The sequence below is a fragment of the Anarrhichthys ocellatus genome, unplaced genomic scaffold (assembly GCF_004355925.1).
Source record: "Anarrhichthys ocellatus isolate YVR2014 unplaced genomic scaffold, GSC_Weel_1.0 scaffold4, whole genome shotgun sequence".
NCBI lineage: Eukaryota > Metazoa > Chordata > Actinopteri > Perciformes > Anarhichadidae > Anarrhichthys > Anarrhichthys ocellatus.
Genome location: NW_022280034.1, coordinates 3,489,882 through 3,517,140, shown reverse-complemented (window position 1 = coordinate 3,517,140; position 27,259 = coordinate 3,489,882). Strand labels below are relative to the sequence as shown.

Sequence of the window (27,259 nt, the reverse complement as noted above, 5' to 3'; positions counted from 1 at the left end):
GTGCAATGTTATGTGGAAGTAGTATATCCCAATTGAATTCATACTGAATGCAACAGTATGTACTCTGTAAGAGCAGCTGCCGTATAAGTGTTTGATTTGGAGCGCAGCTGTGATTCCGTACTGCACATGTGCAACTCTCAACAGTGATGAGAAGGAAGTGAGATGGCTCACTCGTCAGCTTCTCACACTTTATATGTATTTTACATGTTTTGTCATATATCAGATTTATGTATGCTGGGCCACTCGTATGGGCACCTGACTTGAAGAATTTTATCCTTTAAAGCTGTTTACAGACATTTTTTTTAGTAGTCGTTGAAGGTTGAATGTCTGTAATTTCAGAGAGTAATTTTTTAGGTGTCCATTTTCAGAGGCTCAAAGTGAAACCTGAAAATGTCAAACCATCAGAGAGAGTGCAGCAGCACCTTTCTGATCCTTCATATTCAGTGTTGAATTTCCATTTTATTTGGCTGTTGTTGCACTAGACTTCCAGAAGGGGTCGCTGGTGTATCTACGTCTGATTTGGGAGGTTTGAGGCGAAACACACGTCTCCTCTCTTGTTGTCAGTTTGGTCTGTTGACAAACTTCATTCTCATGCAGATCCAGTTCCCTATTTTTAAGTGATTGTGGGGAAAAAAAAAAGTGACATGAAAACTGCATGATTGATTTTTGTTGTCTGCTGCATTTTATACAGTTTTAGCTCCGATTTCTAAAGGAACTAATTGGCAGATTTAATATAATAGTAGCAATTACATGTGTATTGATGAAGAAAAGCCAGGTTGGATTATTGGATATTGGCCTTGTTTTCACTGCTGCTTAATAGAAATGTTCTTAGTGCAATTGTTGTGGAACAGTTGATTCCTGAAGCCTATTTTAACTCTATTTCAATGTGTCATGAATGCCTCCTGCTCTCTCGCTCTCTCTCTCTATGAACATGTGCAATGCAGTTTAGAAGTAACTCTCCTAACACCTGATTTCAGTTTCACAACAGTTGCAAAAGAGGACAGTGAAAACTCAGCCACTGAGTAGACCACTTCACATGCTTTATTTCAGCACCCAAAAATAATTAAAAACATCTCAATGTATTATACATGTACAAAATAAGTACAGAATCTCTGTTTTAAACCATGAAAGTGGGTCTGCTTCAAATTCTTTTTTTAGAAACCCTTCGCGAAAGACATCAACAAACAACATTAACAACAGGGTGGGAGATGTGTGCTGTTTCTTTTTTTTGTTTTAGTGAAGAGAAGTTTTTCCACAGGGGGTAAACAGACAGAGGGATCAACACTGAACAAATGTGCAGGGAAATGATATTGAACCAGAGTCACTTGCTTTTATCTACAAAGACATGATTGCATGCATTACATCTGCAGTGATCACCTTTTCAGAACACTTAAGAAGAAAACAATTGCTCTGCATAGACAACAAGACAATGAGTCAATTTAGTAGCACCAAAGGTTCTGCAGGCATTAGTGGCAATAATTACAGTATGACAGTGAGAGTTTCACCATCAAACACCAATATCTGGACCTCACTGAAATGGTAATAGCACCTTTGAATGTTTTTGATTTCCCCACAATAGACTTGTGTAAAAAATTCCCTTTTCATTTAAGAAAAGAAAACTGCGGTGACTTCTTGTAATGAGGTAGCCATCTACATATTGCAATGAAGGTGAGCTTCCTTGTTTTGGCTCTTTTTGCTGGTCTTTGTCTGAGCAACGTTCAGGTGTTTTCTTTTTCCTCAAGAATTTAAAACAAGAAGACACTTCACACTTTTTACAATTTATTTAACACCAGAAAAATGGTACACATCACTTGTTGTTTTCAATGTCCTTCCGCAGTGGTAGAAAAATGGCAAAAGTGACCTGTGTTTCATTGCATGTGTGGATCTTTTTTTTCTCAATCTCCAGGGGGAAATTTTACACAAGTATATATATTATTTTCTTGTTGCCAGCGGAAACAAAAGATTATTTTTAAAGTGTCCTTGTGGTTGGTTTTGGTTGACGTAGCAGTCCCAAAAACTTGATTGTAAAAACACAAACATCGTCTTCTGTAGAGTGGTTTTAAGCATGTGGACCAATGGCAGCCGAATGAGTTTTGAATGCATAGAAAAAAGATTTAGAGATGACTGCTAGAAAAAAAACAACAATGTCATGTCCATATTTCTTCCTTTTTACAAGAAGCAAACGGGGCCAACTTCGACGCCAAATTCCTGATCAGGTGCACCAACATCCATAGGAGCAATGTCAATGATGGGCAGGCGGGATGTTTTTGATGTCTTGTAGTCGATGACTGTCTTGCCCCATGTGCCAGTGTGTGACTGCGGAGAGGAACAGAAAGGAGAAAAAGGTCAGAAACCCACTCAAGAAAGTCGAGCCATCTTTTGCGTCTCTTTAGAAACTTGTAAAATAATAAACTCACCGTGCAGCCATCCTCGCTGACGCTGTATGTGAAGCGGCTGTTGCCCTCGGCTCTGATCTCGACGTCGTTGGATCCCTGGAGGAGCACGGCCTTCTTCAGGTTGCCGGTGGCGGAGTCCATGTAGGCGATGCTGTTCTTGCAGTGGTATGTCATGTTCTGAGAGGCCTGGTTGGACATCAGGCGCATGAAGGTCATCTGGATGTTGACGTCCTCGGTATCAGCTCCATCGGTGCCATACTGGAACTGGTGGAAGGAGGTGAAGGGTGCACAGGCTTTAATGTCACTCAATGGCACAAATTCTATGGTCTAACAGCCCTAAGAAGGATTTTTTTTTGTGTGGGAGAGTTTTCTTTTTTGACTTCTTACCTGGAATCCACCGGTCATGGACTCGCTGAACCAGACGGGCTTCTTCTCTCTGATGTTCTTGCTGAGGTACCAGTTCTTCATGGGGATGCTGGACTCGCTGGGGTAGACGCAAGTCTCGCCAGTCTCCATGTTGCAGTGGACCTTGATGGAATCCAGAATGGAGCCCTGGTTGGGGTCAACCCAGTACAGGTCTGTAACAGAGGAAGATAAAACGGTTTAAATCTCATCCTCATCTTTATCTAAAAGCTGCATGGGGGCTCTGATCTGCACTCACCGCTCTTCAACTCAGGGTGGGCCATCTTCAGGTCACGGCACATGCGGACTGGGCTCTTCTGGGTACCGTCGGGGCTGCGGATCTTCTCGACTCTCTGAGTCAGGGTCTTGAGGGTGGTGTCGACCTCCATGTCGCGATCGCGCATCATGTTGGGATCGTCGGCGCGGTAGTGGCCGCCACGGAAGGGATCGGGTGCCTTCTCCTGAATGGGCTGGCTGACGAAGTCGAATCCACCGCCGGGAGGTCCAGGGGGTCCAGCAGGTCCGGGAGATCCGGGAGGTCCCTGTTTGGTGACACCAGAGGTTTAGAAACTGCAGACACACAGAAAGTGTCTGAATGTAACTGCTTAAAACAAAGATCGTAGTGCAACTTACAGAAGGTCCCATCTCTCCATTGCGACCACGAGGTCCAGGGGGTCCGATGGGTCCAGGCAGACCGTTCATGCCATCCTTACCAGGGGAACCATTAGATCCAGAAGGTCCCTATGGAGCAAAAAGCCACATGATCGCTTAATGAGTGAAAGACAGACTCTCTAAGTGGTCTCAAAGACCAGATTGGAAGTGAATTCATTTTTTGTATAAATATCTACTTATAAAACAGATGTACTTACTCTGGGTCCAGCAGGTCCAGAAGCGCCAGCAGGTCCTCTCTCTCCAGAGCCTCCCTAGAGGCAGAAGAAGATATGAATATCAAATATTACGCATTTAAGAGAGAATATTTACATTGTAAAGTGTGAGAAGTTGAGATTGTTTGCTTCTCTACCACTTTAAGCACAGTTACTTACAGCAGTGCCGGAAAGACCCTGCATGCCAGTGAATCCTCTGTGTCCCTTGTGTCCTCTGTCTCCAGCCTCACCAGCCTCTCCTCTGTCTCCCTTTGCACCAGCAGGGCCCTGAACGACAACAACAGGAGGTCAACAAGCCAATCTTAGGTTCATATGATCATGATTCAACACAAGACTGGAGCAATATCTCAAATAGTGTGCTTATTTATGTTGTTGATGCATATTATGTGATGATGAAACGTACAGCGGGACCACGGACACCAGCAGGGCCAGCAGGACCGACAGATCCAGCGGCACCCTAAAGAAAAGAGAGGGTGAAAATAAATCAGATCAAATGAAAAGTTATCTGCACTTTTGTTACATATATTTCCAGATAAGCAGGAAGAGGTTCTTACAGACTCTCCACGGTCACCAGTCTTGCCAGAGGGGCCGGCAGTTCCGGGGGCTCCAGGAGCACCAGGGGGTCCAGGGGGTCCAGCATTTCCACCCTCTCCACGGTTTCCCTATAGGGGACAAATCTCCAGTGAGACAATGCTGGGCAGCTAAAAGCTAGTTTCTATTGGGAAGTGATGCTGTACTGAAGATAATATGGCCGAGCAAAACGCAGCAGAAGGTTGAGAATGCTGGATCCAGAGGAGGAGGGTTACCTTGGGGCCAGTGGCTCCATCGCGACCAGCGGAACCATCGTGACCAGTAGATCCCTGTGGAAGAGCAGCGAGGATGGTCAATCATCAGAACAGCTCTAATACAGGCCCCGTGAACCACTGAATGCATTAAAATGTGTGAGACCCTGCTGTCCAAGTACTCTACAGGTCTCGTACCTCACGACCAGCCTCTCCGGAAGCACCGGACAGTCCAGGGGGTCCAGCAGGTCCGGGGGGTCCACGTCCTCCAAGAAGTCCAGAGGGTCCCTGCTTTCCAGGCTCACCCTGAAGAGAAACAAGAGAGGTCAGTTCTGAGGAGAGCTTCAGAAATAATCTGTAGCAGAGGTTTTCAAAGCGGGAGGCGGGTCTCCCCATGGGGGCTCCAAACATTTTCAGGAGAAGCTCAGCAAAGGGAAGTGAAAAGTATTACATTGGTTATTAAAAGAAGATGTCATAACTTAAATGTGTGTGATTTGGTGTCAGAGATAGTTTTGAGATACAGCAGTTTTGGGGAATGTTACTGTTTTTTTAAGGAACTGCCTGACCATAGACCGTAAATAAGAAGTGGACGTAGTCACCATAAAGTCACTCATTGGTTTGTGGACTACGGTTTTGAAGCCTCGAGTTCAGCATTTCGTCTGTTGCCATCTTTGTTTATTTGCAACCAGAAGTGACACGAGAGGGTGGAGCTAAGTACAACCAAAGTAGGGTCATTTTCTTCTATACAATCAGACTTATTTTTGTAACCAGAAGAGTCGCCCCCTGATGGCCAGTAGAAAGAATGCAAGTTTCTGTTTTTGTACTTGATATAGTCTGAAGTTATGTCAATATCATGCCATTTTGGCTCAGTTGTCAATGGGATCATGGTGGATACTCACAGATGGTCCAGGCAGACCAGAGAAACCACGCTCTCCACGCTGTCCAGGGAGACCGACAATACCACGAGTTCCAGAAATACCTTGGGGTCCGGGGATACCAGAGGTACCCTGCACAGAACGACACAGCACTGAATCAGCAGGCGCATAATACAAAACAAATCATTTTATGCTTCGAACTACCTTGACAGAACATCTATTGCAGAATTATAACTCACAGGGGCTCCGTCAGAGCCAGGAGATCCCTTCTCTCCGGCGAGTCCTGAAGGTCCAGCACCACCAACCTCACCAGGGCGACCAGCGGGACCACTCTCACCGCGGTTTCCTCTTGCTCCATCTTTGCCGACGGGTCCACTGGGTCCAGGGGGTCCGCCAGCTCCCTGGAGACACGCAGAGGATTCAGGTCAGTAAATGGTGATGTACAAACAGACTGTGTTGGTTATTACTGCTGGTTATGTGGACTAGGTGAAACTTACAGAGGGGCCAGGTGGTCCAACTCTGCCGGCAGATCCAGGGAAACCAGTAGCACCCTACACACGCAAAGAGACAACAGAGATGGCAGCTTGAAACAGCATCACTGGTTCCACCATCATCATCATCATCATCATTACTGTGGCATCTAATTGTACAAAATCCCACATGTTGATGGAATACTCACAGGGGGTCCAGCACCACCACGAGTACCTTTAGGTCCAGATGGGCCAGGAGGTCCCTGTTGACAAAAAACAATAAGGAAATCATTTTACAACATGGGAACAAACATAACCATATGAAAATAATTCATAAAATGCATCTATAATGAAATAAAACTCTTGAACTCTTGAAGTAAAAGTACAGAAGTTTCCATGATTTCATTTATAGAATGCATTTATGTGGCATGTGGGCTTACCTGAGGACCAGAGCCTCCAACGGGTCCGCCGGGTCCAGGAGCACCAGCCTCTCCCTTGGGTCCAGAGTCACCAGACTCTCCCTTGGCACCAGGCTGACCATCAGCACCCTGAGGTTGGAGGGCAATAGAAGAAACAGTTCAACACAACTTGCTTTCTTGTGTCCAGCTTTAAAGATATCAGATTAAAATGTAACGTGTGAGATTCTTACAGGAGGTCCAGCGAATCCAGCAGGTCCAGAAGGTCCGGTCTCTCCACGCTCGCCCTGTTAAAGTAATGAAGACATTTCAGTCATGATTACGTCTACATTTACAACACCTGTCATCATATTCTGCATATCTTATACTGAATATATAAATCCAGTTTGTTTTGCTAGTCCTTCATCAGGTGTACTTACAGAGGAACCACGAGGACCAGTAGGTCCAGAAACTCCAGCGGCACCACCCTCACCCTAAAACCAGAGATGGAGAAGACGAACAGGTCAGCAGTCATCCTAAACACTTATATCAGGAGTCTTACCACAGAAACAGAAAAATCTAATTTAAATAGAAAATATCGACAGCATAATATGTTTTCTATGACAGACGCATGCCTTGTTGTCCCGCTATCATAATATTTAGGATAATTCTGTGAAGTGGAGGGACATTTCTGAAAAATTGGGCTCCATTTTATGTATATAAACATATGCAAACAAATATGCTGAAAAACAATCCAGCAAAGATCATGAACCTGGATAACTGATATGTGTAGGTTAAAACCTGGTCTCACCTTCTCGCCCTGACTACCAGGGGGTCCAGGGACTCCGATAGCACCAGTCATACCACGCCCGCCATCTTTGCCGCCGGCACCATCACCTCCCTTCGCTCCACCATCACCCTGAAGAGAGAATTGAGAGAATGTTACTCATTTTTATGTGGCTGATTCTTTACCTGCTTACATTTTATTAATCAATTCTGACTAATTACGAGACACACAGGACAGGTGTGATACTTACTCTCTCTCCCTTGGCTCCGGGCAGACCGCCAGATCCTCGCTCACCGGGCATTCCCTGCATACCGGGGGCTCCCTGACCACCGGGGGCACCACCAGCACCAGGCTCTCCCTGCACACACACACACACACACACAGAAATATACACATTATCATCTATTGATCATATTCAATCAGCTGCAGGTGAACCCTCCACTGAACTGTGAAATACACAGTGGACAACAATGTTAGGTGATTGTGCACATAGTTTCATGTTGTTGTTTTCAGTGAAGCCATAAAAACTAAAGGATGATTTGGAAAGCAACATATTAATGAGGTCTGGGATGAACACACTCATCTCAATTATATATGTGTATGAATATAGATATGAGAAGTGATGATATCCTGAAGCCGTCATACACCGGACCACATGTTATGACATCATTGATCAGGTGACACTTTCCAGTACATGCGAATGACTCATTCGAGAAAATATTACACAATAAGTAAAGTACTGGCGGTCCGCTGTAAGGGCTTCAAATATATTTCCTCATTAAATATTAAAATAAGGAGGTGGTACAGCAGATATTAATATTTGACAAAAGGTTTAGATTTTGCTGACCTTTGCTCCCTGGATGTGTTATGTAGGTGTTATAATGCTGGATAACTTCATCTATTGTGTATTATTTCTGACATATTAGGTGTTTTTCAAGAAAAGTGGGTCTTTTTTTAAATGACTTGCCTGTCATATATTGGTACTTTTACACTTGTTGATAATTAACATTGTTACTGACATTACATTTGATTATTTTTCATTTCAAGAACTGTTTGAGAACTTCTTCAACTTTAAGAGTTTTGTTTTACTTTTTTTTTAACCTACCTTGGCTCCATCGTTACCAGCAGGTCCGGGACCACCACGGCCTCCAGTTGGGCCAGCAATGCCGTTGGCACCGCGCTCACCGGGGAAACCTCTGTCTCCCTAACGCAGAGAAGGGACACATGGGTCATGACCAACATAGCTAAAGACCAGAGGAACAGTGTTTACCGTGGATGAGGACAATGATGTGTTTCCCAAATGTAGGATGAACTCACTCTTGCTCCAGATGGGCCAGAGGGTCCAGGCTCACCAGCATTGCCCTGAACAGAAGGAGAAATTTAATTAAGGAATCTCCCACGAGAATCTTCCACTAAATGAAATACACAGTGCACGGCAGTGTGACTCTCACCTGATCACCAGGCTTGCCAGTCTCACCAGTAGAACCTTGGGGTCCAGGAAGACCCTGCACAAAGAGGAGAGGTAGATTTTTAGGGTTAGCAAGTGGCACGGCTCAGAGCTACGTCAACCAAACAGAAGACAGCACTCTCAAAACCTACCTGGAATCCGTTAGGTCCAGCGGCTCCCTGCTCTCCCTTCTCTCCAGCAGGTCCCTGAACAAGAAAGAAGCGAACCCAACGATGAGAAACCGTGTGACGCTTTCATGTTTTAGCTTAAGTTCAGTTAAACGAGATACATACAGCAACACCGGAAGGTCCAGGAGCACCAACATCACCATCTTTGCCAGGAGCGCCCTGTGGACAAAAACATTACCAAAACCAATTATCAACTGTTTTTGTGCTATTTTTGGCACTTTCATTTTGATAGAAAATATTGTTTACACTGTAGGAGTTTCATTTGTATAGTTAGTACTTACAACAGCACCACCAGCACCAGAGGGACCTCTCTCACCGGGCTTACCAGAATCACCCTGTTAAAAAGAACAAAGTTCACACTTACATCTGCCGTATAAGGGATTTTACATCAGTGTTTCCTCTTGAACACAAAAATAGATATTACTTAAAAATAGATATTACTTAACTCTTGCTCATCTCATATTCTCAAACTGCATAGTATCTATATGATTGTTGTATAATCAATTAACAAACTAGCAAGGACGGATCCTCTCAAATGCACCTTCTGAGAAAGATTGTTTCCAGACAAAATGAGTGTGGCCCTGAACTCACGTTAACTCCCTTGGGTCCGGGGAATCCCATAACTCCAGGCTGTCCTCTGGCTCCACTTGGGCCAGCAGGTCCAGAGCGTCCATCTTGTCCAGTGGCACCCTAAAGATCACCAGAAGACAGGAGAATACTGAAAAAAGAGACTCTCATATCATGATTAAATGGATTGTTTACAAGCTGCATTTCTTTTGCATGGCATGGAGTACATGTTCAGCTCTTTGAAACTATTTGTGAGTCGGTACTTACAGCAGGTCCGCTCTTTCCATCAGCGCCGGAGCTTCCGGGGCTACCAGTCATTCCCTGTCGAGAGAAAGGCCATTCAGTGAGTATGACGAGGAACAACGTTCATATATTGAGTGTATTCCACATTGCTATAAGATTAAAGAGAGCTTAACAGAAAGAAATATGTGGCAGATCTCACCTTGGATCCAGGTGCGCCAGGAGCACCGGTGCTTCCAGACTCACCGGTGGATCCCTGAGCTCCCGCTGGACCATTAGCACCACGCTCACCAGGGGCTCCCTGTCAGACAAGTGGGGACGAGAGTCAGGGGAAGTCCGCACAAGTGGTTCAAGTTCATGACCCAATTTACATTCAGTTAACAGGAAGGATTCATTTACTTCAATCTCTGCTCATGTCTGTTATGGTTTTCTGATGTGAGGTGTGAACACGTTAAGCCAGAACCAGGTTTGACAAACGTACTCCTGACCTGGTTGTGGACTCATTGGTAAGTTGCTCACCTTGCCACCAGCTGCTCCATCAGATCCAGGGAAACCACGAGCACCAGGGCCACCCTGAAGGAGCAGAGACATCAACCAGGTTAGTAACTGTGGTGTAAATGCTCAAACTTCATGCTGTGAATCCCCCTGGGAATTTAGCGTACTGTAAATGTGCACAATCTTTTCAAAGAACACTGATTAACATGATTAGCATGATTTTAAGACGGTGGGAGATGGATATGTAACATCACGGCTGTTCCCAGTGGTAACGCGATAAAAGTGCGCTGTTCTTCTCGATGCACCTATAGTATCCAACAGAGGTTCATGTGAAAGAAGAAGTAACATACGCGCTCTCCAGAGGGTCCACGGGCTCCAACACCACCGGGCTCTCCACGTCCTCCTCTCTTGCCCTCCTCACCAGAGGGGCCAGGAAGTCCCTGAACTCCAGCGGGGCCCTGGAAAAAAAGGAAAGCAAGATCATTAATAAACACTTATTCCAACAACAACTAAAACACGCAGAATGTTTTAAAAATTAATGAATTGTGAAACTTACATTTTCTCCCTTGCCACCAGGCTCTCCCTTAGAACCAGGGAGTCCATGATCACCCTGTTGGGAGAACACACACACACATTTAATGTTGGCTGTTAGGTCTCTGTAACATTTAGGAAGAATAGATAAATCACAATGAAAATATATCGCAATATATTGAATCGTGAGCATTGTATCATGATATGTATCGGGTCGCCTGATTCTCGCCAATGCTCAGCCCTACTCACGTTGTTACCCTTGGGACCAGGAGCACCAACAGCTCCCTGAGCTCCAGCAGGACCGCGAGAGCCGGGGAAACCAGGAGCACCAGCAATACCAGAGTTACCCTACGGGGTTAGAGAGTCGGGGTGTCAGGAACACTTCATGTGCAGGATTCCAGCGGCATCAACGTGATCAGTGAGTATGATACTTACAGGGGAACCCTTAGCACCAGAGGAGCCATCAGATCCGGGGGCACCCTGTTGAGAGACGAAGTGAATTGCATTTAGCATTTTTTTTATTTATCCTTGCCATGTGAAAAAGATTTGACATTGTTAAGTCCAGTTTCTACTCACAGCAGCTCCAGCGGATCCAGAGGGTCCTGGGTTACCAGCCTCACCACGGGCTCCCTGGGGTCCCTCGTTTCCACGGCCTCCTGCGACACCGGTCTCTCCCTGTGAAGGGAAAGCAACGTCTCAACTTGAATATTGTAAGTATCTAAATCAATCAATTATAAATCATAAGCAAATAATCCGTCTTGGCACGTCAACACCAAACTAGATTAAATATACAATTAAATGACATTGTAAAGACACGTTAATGGTCTGTAATACTGTGGTATGTTGTCCTCGTCTATTGATACTAGTGGGAAATAATTTTAGAGTCTTATCTCTTCAAAATAATACAGCTTGCACTTTGATTTCGAAGTACTAATAAAGAGAGTAAATAGCCACCACACTAATCTTAAATTGGCTCATTGCATATATGCATAGCCCAGCTTCTGAAAATAACCATGAGTGGGGAGAGAGTTACAGGCTGTGACAGAGAGGAGGGACGCAGCAGCAGGAAGGAGCTATTAGAGGTCTGATGATGCCATCTGGTGGCTACAGCGTTCACCTGGGAGACGCAACATTAGGCCAAATATTTACTTTTTCGGTTTTACACCATGCTGACTTCATGGCTGACGGTGTAAAGTGGAGAGAATTGATCTGTTACATGTGGATTTAGCATTTGGAAAAGTTTCAACATCGACTACCAACAACAAGGGACGGTGGCTTAATCTTTATAGACTGTTAATGTCCCCAGTTTTTCTACTAATGAACAACACCAGGGAGATACTGAGACAGCGGTTCAGGTGTATAACAAAGGAGGCGAGGCGCTGAGACGTTAAAATAGTGTCCCTGTGTGAAGGACCAAGTAGTAGCTGCAATTTTAAAGGGTTTAACAATGTTTGTGGTCAAATAATAATAACTTTAATAATAGGTAACTTTAAAGGTGCTTTATTCATATAGCACCTTTAAATAAAACAATAAAACAACAGGATGCCCAACAAAAGCAAGACAAACTAAGGTAAAAATGTAAACACTGATAAAAACAATAGATGAGACAATAAAAACAAACTAATGTGTTGGATATTAAAAATGTATTGGGAGACTTACTTTAGCACCAGCACCACCGGGGAATCCAGGGGGACCGGAAGGTCCAGTAGGTCCCTGAAAAATAATCATGATGTTAGCAGACATCCACAAAGACATCTGTAAATGTGATGGAATGCTAATTACAGAGCATCAAAACCTTTTAGTGGAGCTTTAGGCAAAGATGTCACCACGCGATTTTACATTTCCAAAAATAATACTTACAGGGGGTCCAGCAGCGCCAGTGTTGCCATCATTACCACGGGCACCCTGCGGAGGAGGAGGAGATTAGTTAAAGTGATTTGCAAGAATCATATTTGTATCAAAGTATGGACTAAAATCACATAATTTTTTATAGCATGAGAGGAATAGCAGCGCTTACAGAAGAGCCGGAAGGTCCAGGGCGGCCTCTCTCACCAGGAAGACCACGAGCACCCTAAAAAAGACCCCAAAAAACAGGACAATATTAGCTTGACATTATTATTACTCAGTGTGACCTTCGAGGGATGTACGTGTCAATAAACTGATTGAGATGAGACAAAAACGTACCATGGCGCCGGGGATACCGTTCTCACCAGATCCACCAGACTCTCCCTGTGGACAAATACAGGAGGGATTTGGTTCAGAGTGAAATTTTGGTTCAATTTATGTTGAAATTCCTGCTTTGTTTCGACAACAGCGCATCCTGCTGTCCTACCTTGGGTCCAGCGGGTCCAGCGTCTCCCTTAGCTCCATCCAGACCGCTGAATCCCTGTGCACAAAATCAATCAGGGTCGGTCACCTCTCATTACAACGTCGCAGTTAAAAATGGTGATTTTTTTTTTTGTAATCAATGCTCATCCAAACTCACTCTGTGTCCCTTGATGCCGGGCAGACCGGGTGTTCCTGGGAATCCACGAGCTCCCTGCAGGAGGAAATCAAAAGACGAGTTAATAACTACGCTTCAGAAGCAACAGGCAAATGTCTCACGCATGATAACGTCCTGTAATAAACATAAGGGTCTTTCTGCCAACTAGAGAGTTTGAAAATCATTTGAAATGACTCTAAAAATGTGCTGATTGTTTGAAAAACTAAGAGAAACCATCCGATTGTTTTGCTGACCAACAGGTTTCACATAAATGCCAATTTAGGATTCATTTCCGGCCGACCATCTCCTGACCGTTGTCCTCAATGGGCATCACTCACCTGAGGGCCAGCGGCTCCACGCTCACCGGGGCGACCAGCTTTGCCGGGCTCACCCTGTTGAAGACACACAGAGAGGAGGTTAGAAGACTACGTATGTATCCTTCAGGCAAGTCATGAATAACGAAGTAAGATTTGTGACATATTCAGAACAACATGGACAACGGTATCGTGCTGGAAGGACCAATTAAATGTCTTTCCTTTGGTTATAAATTAATAGAAATGACAACAAGCAGGGATGAAAACAATCAATAAATCACTTACATCATCTCCATTCTTTCCAAGGGGACCAGCGGAACCACGAGGACCCATAGGACCCTAAACAACAACAACAAAAGACAGATTTGCACCAAATTAATGTTGGCTATTTGAAGTAAATGTGTGAATATTCGCTGTCATTAAGGGTAAAGAAGAGAGGGTATTTATAACTGGCAAAAGTGGTGTGATTACAACAGGAAGTAGAGCACAGGAAGTAACATGTTATCAATAACAAATACATAAAAAGTATCGTATTTAAAATGGAATCACACAGATTTCAGGGTTTCCTCTCAAATAAAGAGAAATTTTTATTTAGCAGAAATAAAAAATGCGTATACTCACAGAGGCTCCGGGCTCACCGGGCTCTCCAGGGGGGCCGTTGAAACCCTGAGGACCCTGATGGACAACAACAACAACAGATATTCATATTTAATGTTTATGCATTCATCGCAGATGCAGTGTCACATATCTGAGCAAAGAAAAACTGGGTGTTGGTGGGGAGCTCGGCTAATGGCCAAATCTTTTGTTGAAATGTTGAGGAAAGTTTATTGTGAAAATGAGAATGAGGGAATACTTACAGTGGAGCCAGCTTGTCCAGGAGCACCACGAGCACCCATGGGACCCTATTGATGAAGATGAGACAAAGATCCATTAGACTCTCTTTATTATTTAGTCTAAACAGGAACTTTAGCAATAGAGATAGACTGAGAAAGAGCAAAAGGCTTCGTACCATTGGGCCAGGTTGAGGTTGGCCGCCGCCGGATTTGGAGTGGTCAACGTAGCTCATCTGAGGAGAGAAGTTCTGTAACGGGAGAAGATAAAGAGTGAGATTAGTCACTGAGCTTTGGGAGGTTTCATCTCGGCAGAGGAGCAATATATTTGATTCTGTTGCACAGATATTGAGGTAAAATGTTATACAGGCTTTGTGTGTCACTGACGGAATAAACTGGTGAGATCGATTGGAGATATTCTGCGGTTTCCCCAGACCTGAAACCTGAGGATCAGGGAGCTGTCTGCACTCCCAGTGCTGAAATAAAGATTCCTAGCTGCTTCTGTCTGTCACAAAGCCTCTCCTGCTGATCTCTCTTGTGCAAAATTAAGAATCTGAATGAGAGAGATGTTTTGTATTTTTTAAAGGGCTATCTCATTTGTAAACAGAGTCGAATCATCTGTAAAACGCAATTCGAGACTTCCTGGATGTCGGGACATGGAGATACTTACTCCGCCAAGGCCAGGGGGGCCAGGGGGGCCGGGAGGGCCGGGGAGCCCAGGCTGTCCATCCATGCCATCGTTGCCAGGAGGACCAGATGGACCCTGTCAAAAGGTAAGGCAGACACAGTCGGTTAGCAATATTCTTTATGCAAACCTGATTATAGCTCATAACCCAACCAAAGTAGACTAGTCTTTTCTATGAAATGATTATTTATATTAACAAATTACACTGTTACACTGCACATATCTGTAAGTTCCACTTGCTGTACTTGTGTATGCTGCTTTTGAATCCCGCACGTTTGCAAAAAGGTTGAAAATGTGTTCGATTACAAGTTGTGTTTTCCACAATTATCATGTTAATGTTGTTTAATACTAATCCATCAATTTATAAATCAATTCCCGTTATTTGAACTTTCAACTTTTGATGACCTGTTGACCTCGTGACCTAATTATTAAAGGTCATTGAGAACAATTACGTCACAGCAGCCTGAACAGCATTGAGATTAGTTTGTATAGACTCAATCAGCTCAGCAAAGATGTAACACCGCTGTGTTCATTTTCACATTTTAAATCATGATTGTTGAAAAGTACAGCGAAGAATAAGTCAATAAGAATTGAATAAGTCAATTTAAAACAATAACCAGCACAAAAGAGAAACATTGTCAGTCTAACTTTTCTCTGACAGAGAATTGTCATACTCAAGAAAATCAATAAAGGCAAAGTGAACCTACCTTGTCTCCCTTGGGGCCAGTTTCTCCAGTTTCTCCATTTGTTGGCTATGGACAGACAGAAAAATGGTGATAAGCTACACTGCAATGTTTCATCCAGACTTTAAAACGTGCACCATCTAGAATTTAAGCAGGTGTAATGACTAACTTAACCAGGCCATGCCAGCATCTCCAAAGAGAGACACGTACTATAATCACACATATTTACAAAAAAATATATATATATATATTAAAGCGCTAAGTACCTCAAACTCGCCTGGAACCTGGGGTCCTACAGAAGCAATGGAGAAAAAGAAAATGTCAACACCTCTTGAACATTTATGAGAGACACATTCATAACTTCGGACATTTACAAAATAATGTAAATGTTTGAGTGGCAGGTCCCGGCAGGGAGTCGGGGCTGATTACAGCGTGATTACATGATGTTACAGAATTACTGACCAACATGCATATTTATTGGATTCTTAATGTTTCTGTAGTGGAAAAGGAGTAAAATAAAATGATGTAAATGTTGTTTTGGGAGAAGTGACGTTTGTTGCACCCTTCAGGGTCGCCGCAGGTGAGGTCGGCATGTTGGGAAATGTAATATGCACTGCCAGACTTCCCCAAAGGTTAAATCCACCGTTAAAAGAATGCATATTGAAAATGACAAACAAAAGGTAAATCCAAAGTGATTCTTTTCTGAAAATCCTCAGGAGAGCAGGCAGGCTTAGGGCCTTGAGTCCATTGGTGGCCAGAGAGACACGGGTGGTCAGAAGTGAGGTGGGGGGCACTAGGTGGCGCCATAAAGCTAATTAAACCACAGAATTGGTGAGGGAGGATCAAGGGGAAGTACCATCGGAGTCGGGGCAGATTGGGCAGCACTCTCCGTCTGGGATGATGGGATCGGCGCAGTCGGATGTGTCCTCACAGATCACCTCGTCGCACATGACGGTTCCACTGTCGCAGATGCAGATCTGGCAGGGCTCTGGTTTCCATACATCCTTGTCGTTGTACAACTGTCCTTCCAATGTGCAGCTGCCGAATGTGCCTGAGAGGATAAAAAAACACAATGAGTTTTGGTATCAACTAAGAAGAAATATTAAAAAAACAGAGCAAACATCCTGACATTATCTCTTGCAAATTAGGTTTGGCATCAGTAAACTGAATTATGTACAATGTGTGGTAAGATTTAATTGAGCCTTGGCTGCAACTGCACATGTGGGCATCATATGGGAACCAGAAGTGGGCAATAGGCTTAGATCAGACAGCAGACTCTGTCTACAAAGCAACATGATATTCAGCAAACATAGTTATTTATAAATTTCCCCATGTAGACCTGTTTGTTCTTTCAATTGTGAGACTAAAGTAATAGGCTCTGGCCTCTGGCTTCTGGCACATCGCCTTTTTGGGTGTGTTTTTCCTTACAGGGACTTTGCAAAAGTTTTTTTTTATATCCATTCTTCAACGTGTCATTTTAGCTATATTATGGCTTCAAGATGCGGAATAAGTCATAGAAACACCCTTTTAATTAGTTTTTTAAAATCTTTAAAAAATCTGGTGTTTAGTCACTGATTATCCGCAGGAATATATAGTTTTTAATTAAGTATAACACCAGTGTCCATTAACCGGAGTATACATTATTTGGGCCTGGTAAATGTTAGAATACAGGCCGTATCATGCAACAGAACAAATGTAGCAAAAGTCACTGTACAACATTTCTGATCAGATGTAATTCAAGACTTTCTCCTCAAAAACTCTGAGTGGAAAGTTGCACTGGGCCTAATCACATTTCAAGCTGGTGGATGTGTGGTTGGGCCTCTGGAGGATGGATGCACAGTTCCAGTGTTTGCCACTGAGCGGCGCTGTTAACCTCCAAAACGAGATCTTCCGCACCCTTCTCTGCCTGGTGATAAATTGATGTCTAGACTTTTTTTTCGTGTCGACGTCAGACTTAGGCGATTTTTCCATTGTCTCATTTTTCACCTAACCAAACCAAGTTCTACACAAACTGGGCAATTATGTTGTTTAATTCAGTGTGACATTCGTATGAAGCTTTTTTGCACAAGTATAACCTTAAAACAGCTATAAGGTCTCCACTTAATCAGGTTTGGTCCCCCCACAAACTTTGCTCACTTTTTTATGCGTTGATGTTAAAACTACTGAGATAAAATCCAAGTGCTCTAGAGTCTACAGACATTGGCACATCTTTGTCACCTGGGATTCGATTTTGCTAAAACTGGCGAAAACTACTCTACGAACTAAATGCAATTAAGACTTCCTTAAATTGATTTTACCATTTTCTAATTTGATTTATGCTTGTGCTTTGCCTCAACTCTCTTTGAACTCAATGTCCTGTCACTGCGCATCAGAGAAAGTGCAGCTGCTCCCCTCAAGGTTTGCGCTCCAGCGCGCAGAACGCACAGTGAGCATGTATCTGCACGTCAGTGAGAGCAGCAAACAATAGAGAAAAGGTTATATAAACTCCTATTCGAGTCCAGTTCACCCCCCAAAAATAAATCACCAAAACGCCTCACTGTGCAACAACTTTCACAACCTAAAGCACACAGGAGTCTTGTATCCCGCAGAGGACGTTAAGTTCCAGCAATCGGCTCAGCATCCTTTGCGGGCTCTCCAACATCCCGAAGGTGCCACAGTCCCAAAACAACTCAAAGCAATGTTTGAAAGGGATACTTACTATCATCCTCGCCTTGACCTCTCGCCAAAAGCACTGTTGCGCTGAGCAACAGCGCTAACCGAATATCCACAAAGCTGAACATGTCTAAATATTAGACATGTAGATTCTTTGAGACAAAGGGGGAATCCTTTTTTTCTCCTCAGACACCACTCATAGAACGTAGGGTCCGGTGTGTGTAATTCCAAATCCAGACCCTAGCAGAAACTCCCTACTGCCTAAACAAATGAGTTAGCTTGGCTTTTATATGCCAAAACTTTTTGGGGGAGGTCTCGTGCGCACCAGATAACTTGTACATGTTCAAGTCACAGAGTCCCTCCTTCATCAGAGAGAGGGGCCGTCTTTAAACATGTCAAACAAGTTCACGTTTCAGCTCCAACGTGGATGATGAGGACGGGCAGCATTTACGCGCCGGCTCGCCACCGTTCAGACGTGTTTTATCATCTTCTGCTTCTCCGTGGACTTTCCTAATTGAGGCTTTTTTAAAGGGTGTTTTGTCTTTTCGGCATCTAACCTGAGATATTGTGTCGCTGAGCTGATTTTCAATCGTCTGGACGCTAGATGGTTCTATTTGTGTAACAGACCATCTGCAATTTAGCCTTAATCATTAGGCCCCAATTTATCAAGGATATGCTGAGCAGATGAGGACTGGATTGATTTCAGTTGGACAGGGAGTTATTTAATTTAAATGCCTTAATGATAACTTGTGCTCACTGGTTTCTTTAAAGAGGAAGGAATGGGTTCAGAATGATGTCTTTCGTGCGCAATTTACGCACGGAGAGCAAACCAGATGGACTATGAAATATTAGCCAAGATAATAACGAGTTCCTATGTACAAGTAATTAGGAGCTTCTGTCCTTTAAGGACATTTTCGAGAGGGAATCATACTCGTGTTATTATGGGTATTACAACTCTGAGTATCAAGCACCTGCAACTTATACATGATTAAATATAACTTCACACACAAACATTGTAGCCCTATCCAGTTATATGTTTTATGCCTTTAAGGTTAAATAATTGCTAACCTATATAAAATGTTAACATTAATAGGCTGCAAATAAATAAAATGTAGACTGCCAACAAAGGTGATTTTATTTTTGTTTTCTTTAAGTAAGCAATCCGAAATCCGAAATGAACAAACTGTGTTAAAAAATCAACCCATTCCAAAAGAGGCATGGCCATTCTATGACGTTAGAGACAGGGAGGGAGGGAGGCAGAGAGGAGAGCATTTGGCAGATCCACAAAGCAGTCTGGTTACACTGTGGACACGTTGCAGCTTCTACAACAGCAGTGTGGCCCGAGTTGACCTTTCATTTACTTTCTGATGTTGTCTTCTTTTTCTGACATTCAACTCAAAGAACCTGTCCCGTTTTCAGCTGCGGACATTCAATTCAAGCACAAATGCATGTTAGACTGACGACTCATTAGTGTAATAACCAAATCATTGAATAGGCTTTTATTTTGTATGTGAGCACAAATGTTTAGTGGGATGTTTTAATTCTGAAATAGACCTTGTACTATCCATTTTGAGAAAAGAAAATGATAAATTAATAAAATAGCTAAGTATGACTTCTACCTGTGATCATTAACTTACATTATCTTGAAATGAAAGTGTTAGCCGCCGCCATGATTATTCTGTGATTTGCCAAAAAAAAAAGCATAGCGTGGCCACTTCATGCACGCTGAATCAACAAGAAGACAATAACTGAAAATGCATGAAATGTTCAAAACTATCAATGACAAAACTGAAACCATTTGGACACAACTGTCTCGCTATAATGAAATCAACATTATGAGTAGAAGTAAGTTTTCCCAAATGATCATAAACTATGATTGAGGTACACAAAATATCCCAAAACATCTCCAAACAACACACTCTTGTGTTTATGGAAGCATTTTGTAGCTATCATGCTAGCTAGGCTACTTCATGCTAGCTGGATCAACAAAGAATCAAAAAGACCATAATGTATGGATTGTTAATGCTGTTACCTAACCAATAAGATAAAACAGAAACTATTTGGAAGAAAAGATTAAGGTACAATAAAATAAATACATTACACATAAAATAAGAAAGATAATAGTAGATAGAGGGTAGTAGCTAAACACTAGCGTCATTAGCTAGCATGAGTAGGGCCTACTAGCAATGAGTAGAATTAAGTTTTCCCGAATTATTATGACTAAATGATTGAATAACTGCACAAAATATTCAAAAACATACAGATAAAGCTCATTTTGATGTTTATTGTTGCAAGTATTTTTCAGACATTTGCACATCCACATACACGCAGTCGGCGCAAATGTTGGCTTGATATGGCTTCAGCTGCAGGGAAAATTAATAGTTTCCGAGGATTGTTTGTGTGGTTAGTGATTTTGTTTGCATTAAGCAGTTTCTTTTTTGTTTTTTAGCATCTGTTTCCTTTACTTGTGAAAGCAGGGAGTCTGCTCAACCACCTGCTACACAAACAAACAGCTGTCAATCTCCATTTCAGTGATTCTCTACATTTTTTCGTCCCTATTTTCTGCACGGTTTTACGGGCTATGTATCCATTGCAGCCTGCAGGAGGTTTACATCACCTTTCTTGAGGATGGTGATGACATTATGCATTTTCTGATGAATTTAAATACAACACTGCAGGAGCAACAAAAACACCCTTTATGTATGAATAAAATGTAATATAGAATTATTAGGAGACTTCTATCCAGGTGTAGCTCTTCTTCAGTATCCTCTATCCTTCCTTTCAAATCATTTTTGTGTTGACCATTTTATATTAAAAAGCACAATTGTTAGTTGAGAGTTTTAACCCACTGCAGCACATGCATAATGCAACAATAAAGTGATTTAAACTGCCACAAGTGCACCTTCGAAATAAGACACACCCATTTAAATTACTTTTTTTGGACAAGAAAAAAAAAAAGGTTACTTGGGGGAATTGTTAAAGTTACACAGTTATCACAGGTTTCTGGGTGTTTTGAATGAAATGAAAATAGGGAAGTCCTGTTTCGAGTCATGTTGTTTATCAGAGGAAACCCATTTGATAAGACTTGCGCCTGTGTGCTGTATCTGTTATTTTAGCTTTAAAACAACATCTGCACAATAAGGAATTTGGTTTTATCCTCTTTTCTGAGTTCTGAAAGTGCAAAATGCAGTTGAAATAAATCTGTTTGATCACGAGATGAACCATTCTTTCAGGCAGTATTTTTACAGTGACTTTCCATGAGTGAAAAGAAGCCGAAGCTGACAGGACAGTGTTTAAATAGAACTGGTCATTTTCTGGTGTTTGGAGTTGCTGCAATCTATAATATATTTCTTTGTGGCGAGTCTCTCAGAGTTCAGACTGGTGGTTTGGGTGGAAGCGCTCAGAATGCGTTTATGGCATTTCAGCTGCATTCAAATGTCCTACGGTACCACTGTGTCCTCACTGAGCTACATGTTTTTGAACTGGAAGACAAGATATTTAGCATGTTTTAGCAAAGAAATTGCTGTCAGGTTTTTCAGCCAACAGAAACAATCCACAACTTTCAGCATCAGGATTGTAGGTAATCGCTAGAGATGCACTATTGTCAGGCAGTCTTTAAGAAGAAGGAGTGCAAATTGAAATGGAGCCACCGAGCTTTGCAGACTCGGGGGAGGAAATTCTTAGTGTGTCATTGGCAGCTTGTGGAAGGACATGAGCCTGAGATGTAAGAGGTTGTGGGGAAAGTGTCTCCATAGATTTAATGACTTTAATCCTATTAATGAGAATAAAGCAACTCTTATTTGAAACAAGTCCTGCACTGAAGCAGTTTAAGGACTCAAATTGGATGACTTCACTTGTGCCAATCATTTTGGAGCGGGCATCTTTGCACAAGTAGGTTTACATGCAGCATCAATACGAGGCAGAGCTAGCAGAGTAACTAAAAATGTCTAAACTGTGCATTCCCCAGCAAGCCTCTGAGCTGTAGCCAGCAACACGTAGCATCTGCCTGGCCTTGTCCACGTGTTTCTACTTGTAAATCTCTGCTGCTCCAAACTCTGACAAAGCCAAACCCTCTCTGTGTCCCTCTCTCACTTCTTTCTATCGCTTACTGCCTGCGGCTCATTTTCCTCCGCCTTATTTGAGATGCCCAGGGGCATTTATTTGTTTTTTGCTTTTTTTAGACTATAATGTCTTCTTTAAGTCATTGTCTCACCGGCACTCCGCTGGAGGCCACTATTACTTTTGCTGTTAAACCTTTGTTCCAGGCCATTATGATGTTTTTTTAAAATGATTTTCAATTACTGATTTTTCATGCTTTGTGAGCCCACCTGCTTCAGACAGATTGCAGGGTATGATGAGGAAAATTGTACAGTATCGCAAATAAAATCAGTCACTGTACAGTATATCCTTGAATTCTAAATCGCTGTTATCAAGACTACTACCAAACTGTAATAATGTTTGTCCATTTTCTAAAATTATATGTGCACTCTTAGTAAGTAATCATGGTAAAAAAATTAATTTATTTTATTTCTAAGCAGAATAACCTCTTGAAATGTACAATCCAACTGTATTCAAACCTGCATGGTTGGCGTTTTAGCCCTTTAAGCCATGGGGTTGTCCTATTAGCCACTTTAAAAACAGCCATAAGAAATTATTATCTTATTGGTATTGGACAAAACCTAATTTACTGGCATTATTATATAAGGAATTCGTCCTTCCTTAAACCGGTAATCCCTTTCTCTGTGCAATGCACGATGGTTGTTGGCTCAATCAATATGTAGATGGCGTGTGGGATCATAGATGACCTGCTACATGGTTTTCAACTGTTTGTTTTTGTTAAAACATAGATCCTTACACAAGCCGCTGTACGTGGAGGTGTCCTGGTAGCCTAGTGGTTAAGATGCATGTGATGCTTCCAGTTTGATTCTGACTAGGGAACTTTATTTGAAGTCATAACCCTCTCCCTCTCTAACCATTTCCTGTCTGCACCTCTGTTGTGATACGATATACTTTATTGTCCCCACAAGGAAATTTGTCTTGGACTGAAATGTTGATATATCAACGGAGGGCAAATGGTTGAAATAAAATAATCTTTAAAAAAAATCTAATGACATGGCACTATTAATCATTTAATAAAAGCCTGATATGAGTTAACATCAGGTCTCCAGCAGAGATACTCATTCACAGTCAGGACAGCTCAAGTCTGCCGTGTACGTGTACAGACGAGCAAATAACTAGTGTGACTCCACCAGTCGCCTCCGTGAAAATAAACCTTGCAGCCCTGCCACAGACTCTGCAAGTTCATTGGAGGCAGTAGCATCAGTTGAAAAGAGAAGAAAAAAAGAACAGACTTCCACGCGGTGTTATGGATATATGCTCAATTACAGGGTGACTTCTGTCTGTTACTTGAAGTAGAGCCCTATGTGAACTGCAATCATCTCATAAAGGCCCAATTTTTGTCTTTTTAGTCTGCAGGCTGGGGTTGATGCTTGCTGGCTGAGTACTACTCTCACCACTACAACAGTAGTCATTTCCATTCAGGACAATCATTTTCTGCACAAGCAGGCAATGGGCGGTTGGAATTCATGCACCTGTACAGACGTATGTATTCAGTGAATCACCAGAAGTTAAGCCTTGTCCCAATATTGGATGTTCATTCAGGGAACCAGTATAAAAAAGATAAAAAATAATCTTAAACCAAAAGCCTTCCTGTAACTTTCAACCATCATGTAGTATAGTTTGTCATTTTAGGAAATGTTTCTTGTCGAGATGGATGAGGAGATAGACGTCAGTCTTTTGTATATGAAGCTACAGCCAGGCTAGCTGTTTCCCCCTGTTTCCAGTCTTTATACTAAGCTAAGCTAACTGTCTCCTAACATGTAGCTTCATATTTCATCCACAGTCTTCACTTCTAACTATCTGAAAGAAAAAGAATAAGCCTATTTACCAAAATGACTAAAAACTATTCTTTCAACTCAAGGTTAAAATTGTTTTATGAAATATAAGCTGCTTTTGTTTTTGCTTTATGTTATCAATGTTATTATTACTTGTAATGGTAGAAGTAGTATTAGGAATATTATGAGAATTATTGTATGATGTGCATATGTGCATTTGTGCATTTGATAACATTTACACACGACCCAGTCCCGTCAATTTACACAAAATCCTTTGGAAATCTGACGGTCATCTGTATTATCATATATAGATAATGTAAAATGTCCCACAGTAAAGTTACCAATGCCAAACTATTTAAACAAATCCAGCCTCTCGTGAGCTCCACCCATCATGACACGTCACCTCCCCTGTGAGGCGAGAGACAAAAATGGTGGGGAGCTCAGATCTAAAAAACCCAAAGGCACCATCATGGTACCACGTCCTTCACTGGAGGATCCAATGAGAGTTTAATGTTAAACCAGAAATCTCACTTTTGATCTTTGCACCCACATGGTATAAAGTTTTTCAGGATTGGATGTGCTTCACAGCTATCTGTTGGCTTTCTTTCTCTCACAAACTTTAGCTAAGGCCTATTTCTCTATTTCTTGGTCTGGTTTTCGTCTCGTCTCTGCATCTGGATTTCTCCACAGTCCCAGCCCCCATCCAAACTCCTGCTCTCCATCCCTCCCTCTTTTTCTTCCTGCCTGCTCTCCTTTTCTCCCACCAGCGCAGACATCCAGTCAGACACAGAGAGTGGATGGAAAATATGACTGGATCCTTCCCTGACTTCAGATAATGTGCAAGACTGCTGGCAAGCGGTGCACTAAAAACAGGGAAAGGCAGAGAGAGAGAGAGTGAGAGAAAGAGCATACCGGACAGTGAGAAGTTTATCTGAAGGACTGCTCTTAGTACCTCATGAAGCACACTCTTTGGAGCACAGTTTTCATTTCTGCAGTTTATGTTTGAAAGCAAAAGCTTTACCCTTTTGAGATTGCTGCAAAACATGTGCAGAGATGATGTGCACAAGCTCCAGAACAAATGACTTACACTGATTCTATTATCGTAGAGAATCATAGGAAAGTGTCCCCTCGTCTGACGACATTCATGTTGATTGTCTACGTGTCAGCACACCATCAGAGGCCACAAGACAAAAACCAAAGAGCCCCACTGTGCATGTGGGTGTCATATTTCACTTGAGCTCAAACTGTGTGTACAGAGGGGAGGTAGCACAATGAGGTTGGGATGGGATATTGTATTCTGGATGGGAGGCACACAAAAAAAAGGAAGAAGTGACAGAAATGTCATCCGACTGATGTGTTTACTGATGCCTTTTGAAGAGAGAAGCAACAAAAGTGGTGATCTGGTGTCTTCTTCCTGTTTCTCCTTGAACGTAAAGTTTCCAGTTGACCTGCAGTCTCTTCAGGCTGGTTGGACGCCGGTCTTTCCCAACATCTGGGAAAGTTAGTCAGTGCTTTAACTGCGCTGCCTTGTCCTTTTATCCCTAGTTTACTCTTTTGCATCTTTGCATTACCTGAATAGCACATCAGTACGCACAATAATGGATTTAGTTGCGTTAGGATCAGCCACTTTTTAAAGATCTTTACATCTTTATAATACTAACTTTGTTTTTCCACATCTCATAGATACGCTGAGCCCTTGGATTTCTCCTCAGCACCACCAGATGTAAACTTTTAACTTATAAATAGTGTCTAAGAACCACGATGCGAGGCGAAAGTCTGCCTCTGTCACAAAGTGTGTTTGCGAAGGAATGATTGGGGGGAAATGAGCTCAGAGATCCCGACTGGAAATGTCGTTACTCCGGCTGCCTGCCGCCCCTCTGCAAGCACTCATAAATACTGCGGCCTACTGAGATGCTCACATGTGAGGAGAACGGGGGGAAAGTAGGAGGTACAGCTGAGCGCAAGAGAGGAAACAGAAAAAGACAGAAGGGAAAAAGACGAATATTACCAAGTAGAAGAAGAAATTCGGTTCTCAAAAGGATTAAAAGGAAAAGTGGGATTTTTAGTATCCATATTGAGGCTCCATTATTTCCAGAACCAACCAATATAAAGGCAGACTAGACAACAGGTAACCTCAAACTGAGGGAGACTTGAGATGGAAATAGGGAAGCCTGTAACTATGTAGGGAAAAAATTCCCATCTGTCGGATGACTCATACTCTCCCCTCAGCCACACAAACGGAAATGAACGTCCTAGTTTTTACACTGCTAAGACAATGATATTCTGGGCACATTTCTAAGCACATGTCTTATTACCTGCAATTATTCCAAATTCCAATGTATTATAGATTTTTACATTTGTATTTGAAGTGTATTACCCCAAAGTGTGACTTGTGGTTATTTATATTTGTGGTTTTTTACTGTTAGACAGCAAAGTACAATGTTGGCCGTCTCCATCTTGGATTTTCTCTCTTTCCTAGATACAGACTCGCAGAAGTTAAAGGCATTTGTCCAACCGTCCAATCTCTGTCTTTTTGGACAACAGCAGAAAAGAAGAAAGAAATGAAACTCACCACAACCACCCACAAAGTCTCTGAATATTATCAGCAAGTTTCTTTGCAGTTCTTAGCTTTAATCTCCTAAACACATGACAAATAAAGCTTTAAATCATTTATTGATCACATTTTGGTGAGCTGTATTTTGCTTTCACATAAGATGGAGGCATGACACACAAGGCTTCCACATAAATCAAAAACGTAATGGCATTTATTCTGTTGTTATCTGTGACAATATCAGCTTTCTAATCTCTAAAAACCTGAATAATGGCGTTCAGACAGTTTTTTAGCAGTTAAAATGTGTAATCTTCTTAATATAGAGTAGGCTTAACGTTCCACTCAGTGGTGGAAAGTAACTAAGTAACGTTACATACTCAAGTGACTTTACATTTACTTTACTTGAATAGGTCCATTTTATGCTACTTTTTACTTTTACACATCTTAGACTCATTTGCACTCTTCCCCCTTTGTATTGCAACTGCTGCACAGCTATTTCCCTTGGGTTAAATGGAGCTTTATCTCATCTTACTTAAGTATAATATCTGAGTATGTCAGGATTTGCTTTATTGTTATTATTGTTATACTTGCAGTGGGCCCAAGTCTGCAGAGCATTTCCTTCACTAATTTTAAAGCAATCGAATGCAGTTGAATGAGAAGATCAATATGAACTTGATGGTCAAAATCAATAATTTTCTTACATTTCACC

At 42.3% G+C, this 27,259-nt stretch overlaps 1 protein-coding gene across 1 annotated transcript; it reads right to left on the bottom strand.

Moving 5' to 3' along the window:
* Window positions 1–1,023: 1,023 nt before the first annotated feature.
* col1a1b (collagen, type I, alpha 1b) lies at window positions 1,024–18,378 on the bottom strand. The gene is made up of 51 exons (XM_031843647.1): window positions 18,152–18,378; window positions 16,310–16,504; window positions 15,720–15,745; window positions 15,478–15,522; window positions 14,756–14,848; window positions 14,265–14,336; window positions 14,113–14,157; window positions 13,877–13,930; window positions 13,541–13,594; window positions 13,280–13,333; window positions 12,945–12,998; window positions 12,792–12,845; window positions 12,644–12,688; window positions 12,477–12,530; window positions 12,320–12,364; window positions 12,119–12,172; window positions 11,036–11,134; window positions 10,895–10,939; window positions 10,709–10,807; window positions 10,485–10,538; window positions 10,279–10,386; window positions 9,953–10,006; window positions 9,636–9,734; window positions 9,461–9,514; window positions 9,218–9,316; window positions 8,908–8,961; window positions 8,732–8,785; window positions 8,591–8,644; window positions 8,443–8,496; window positions 8,309–8,353; window positions 8,097–8,195; window positions 7,242–7,349; window positions 7,016–7,123; window positions 6,645–6,698; window positions 6,459–6,512; window positions 6,250–6,357; window positions 6,019–6,072; window positions 5,837–5,890; window positions 5,579–5,740; window positions 5,364–5,471; window positions 4,663–4,770; window positions 4,489–4,542; window positions 4,237–4,344; window positions 4,086–4,139; window positions 3,842–3,949; window positions 3,668–3,721; window positions 3,432–3,539; window positions 3,058–3,340; window positions 2,784–2,974; window positions 2,418–2,660; window positions 1,024–2,316 (listed from the first exon to the last, which is right to left on the bottom strand). The coding sequence occupies exons 1-51, from the start codon at window positions 18,231–18,233 to the stop codon at window positions 2,170–2,172; spliced, it is 4,365 nt and encodes a 1,454-aa protein (XP_031699507.1). The 5' UTR covers window positions 18,234–18,378; the 3' UTR covers window positions 1,024–2,169.
* Window positions 18,379–27,259: the final 8,881 nt, after the last annotated feature.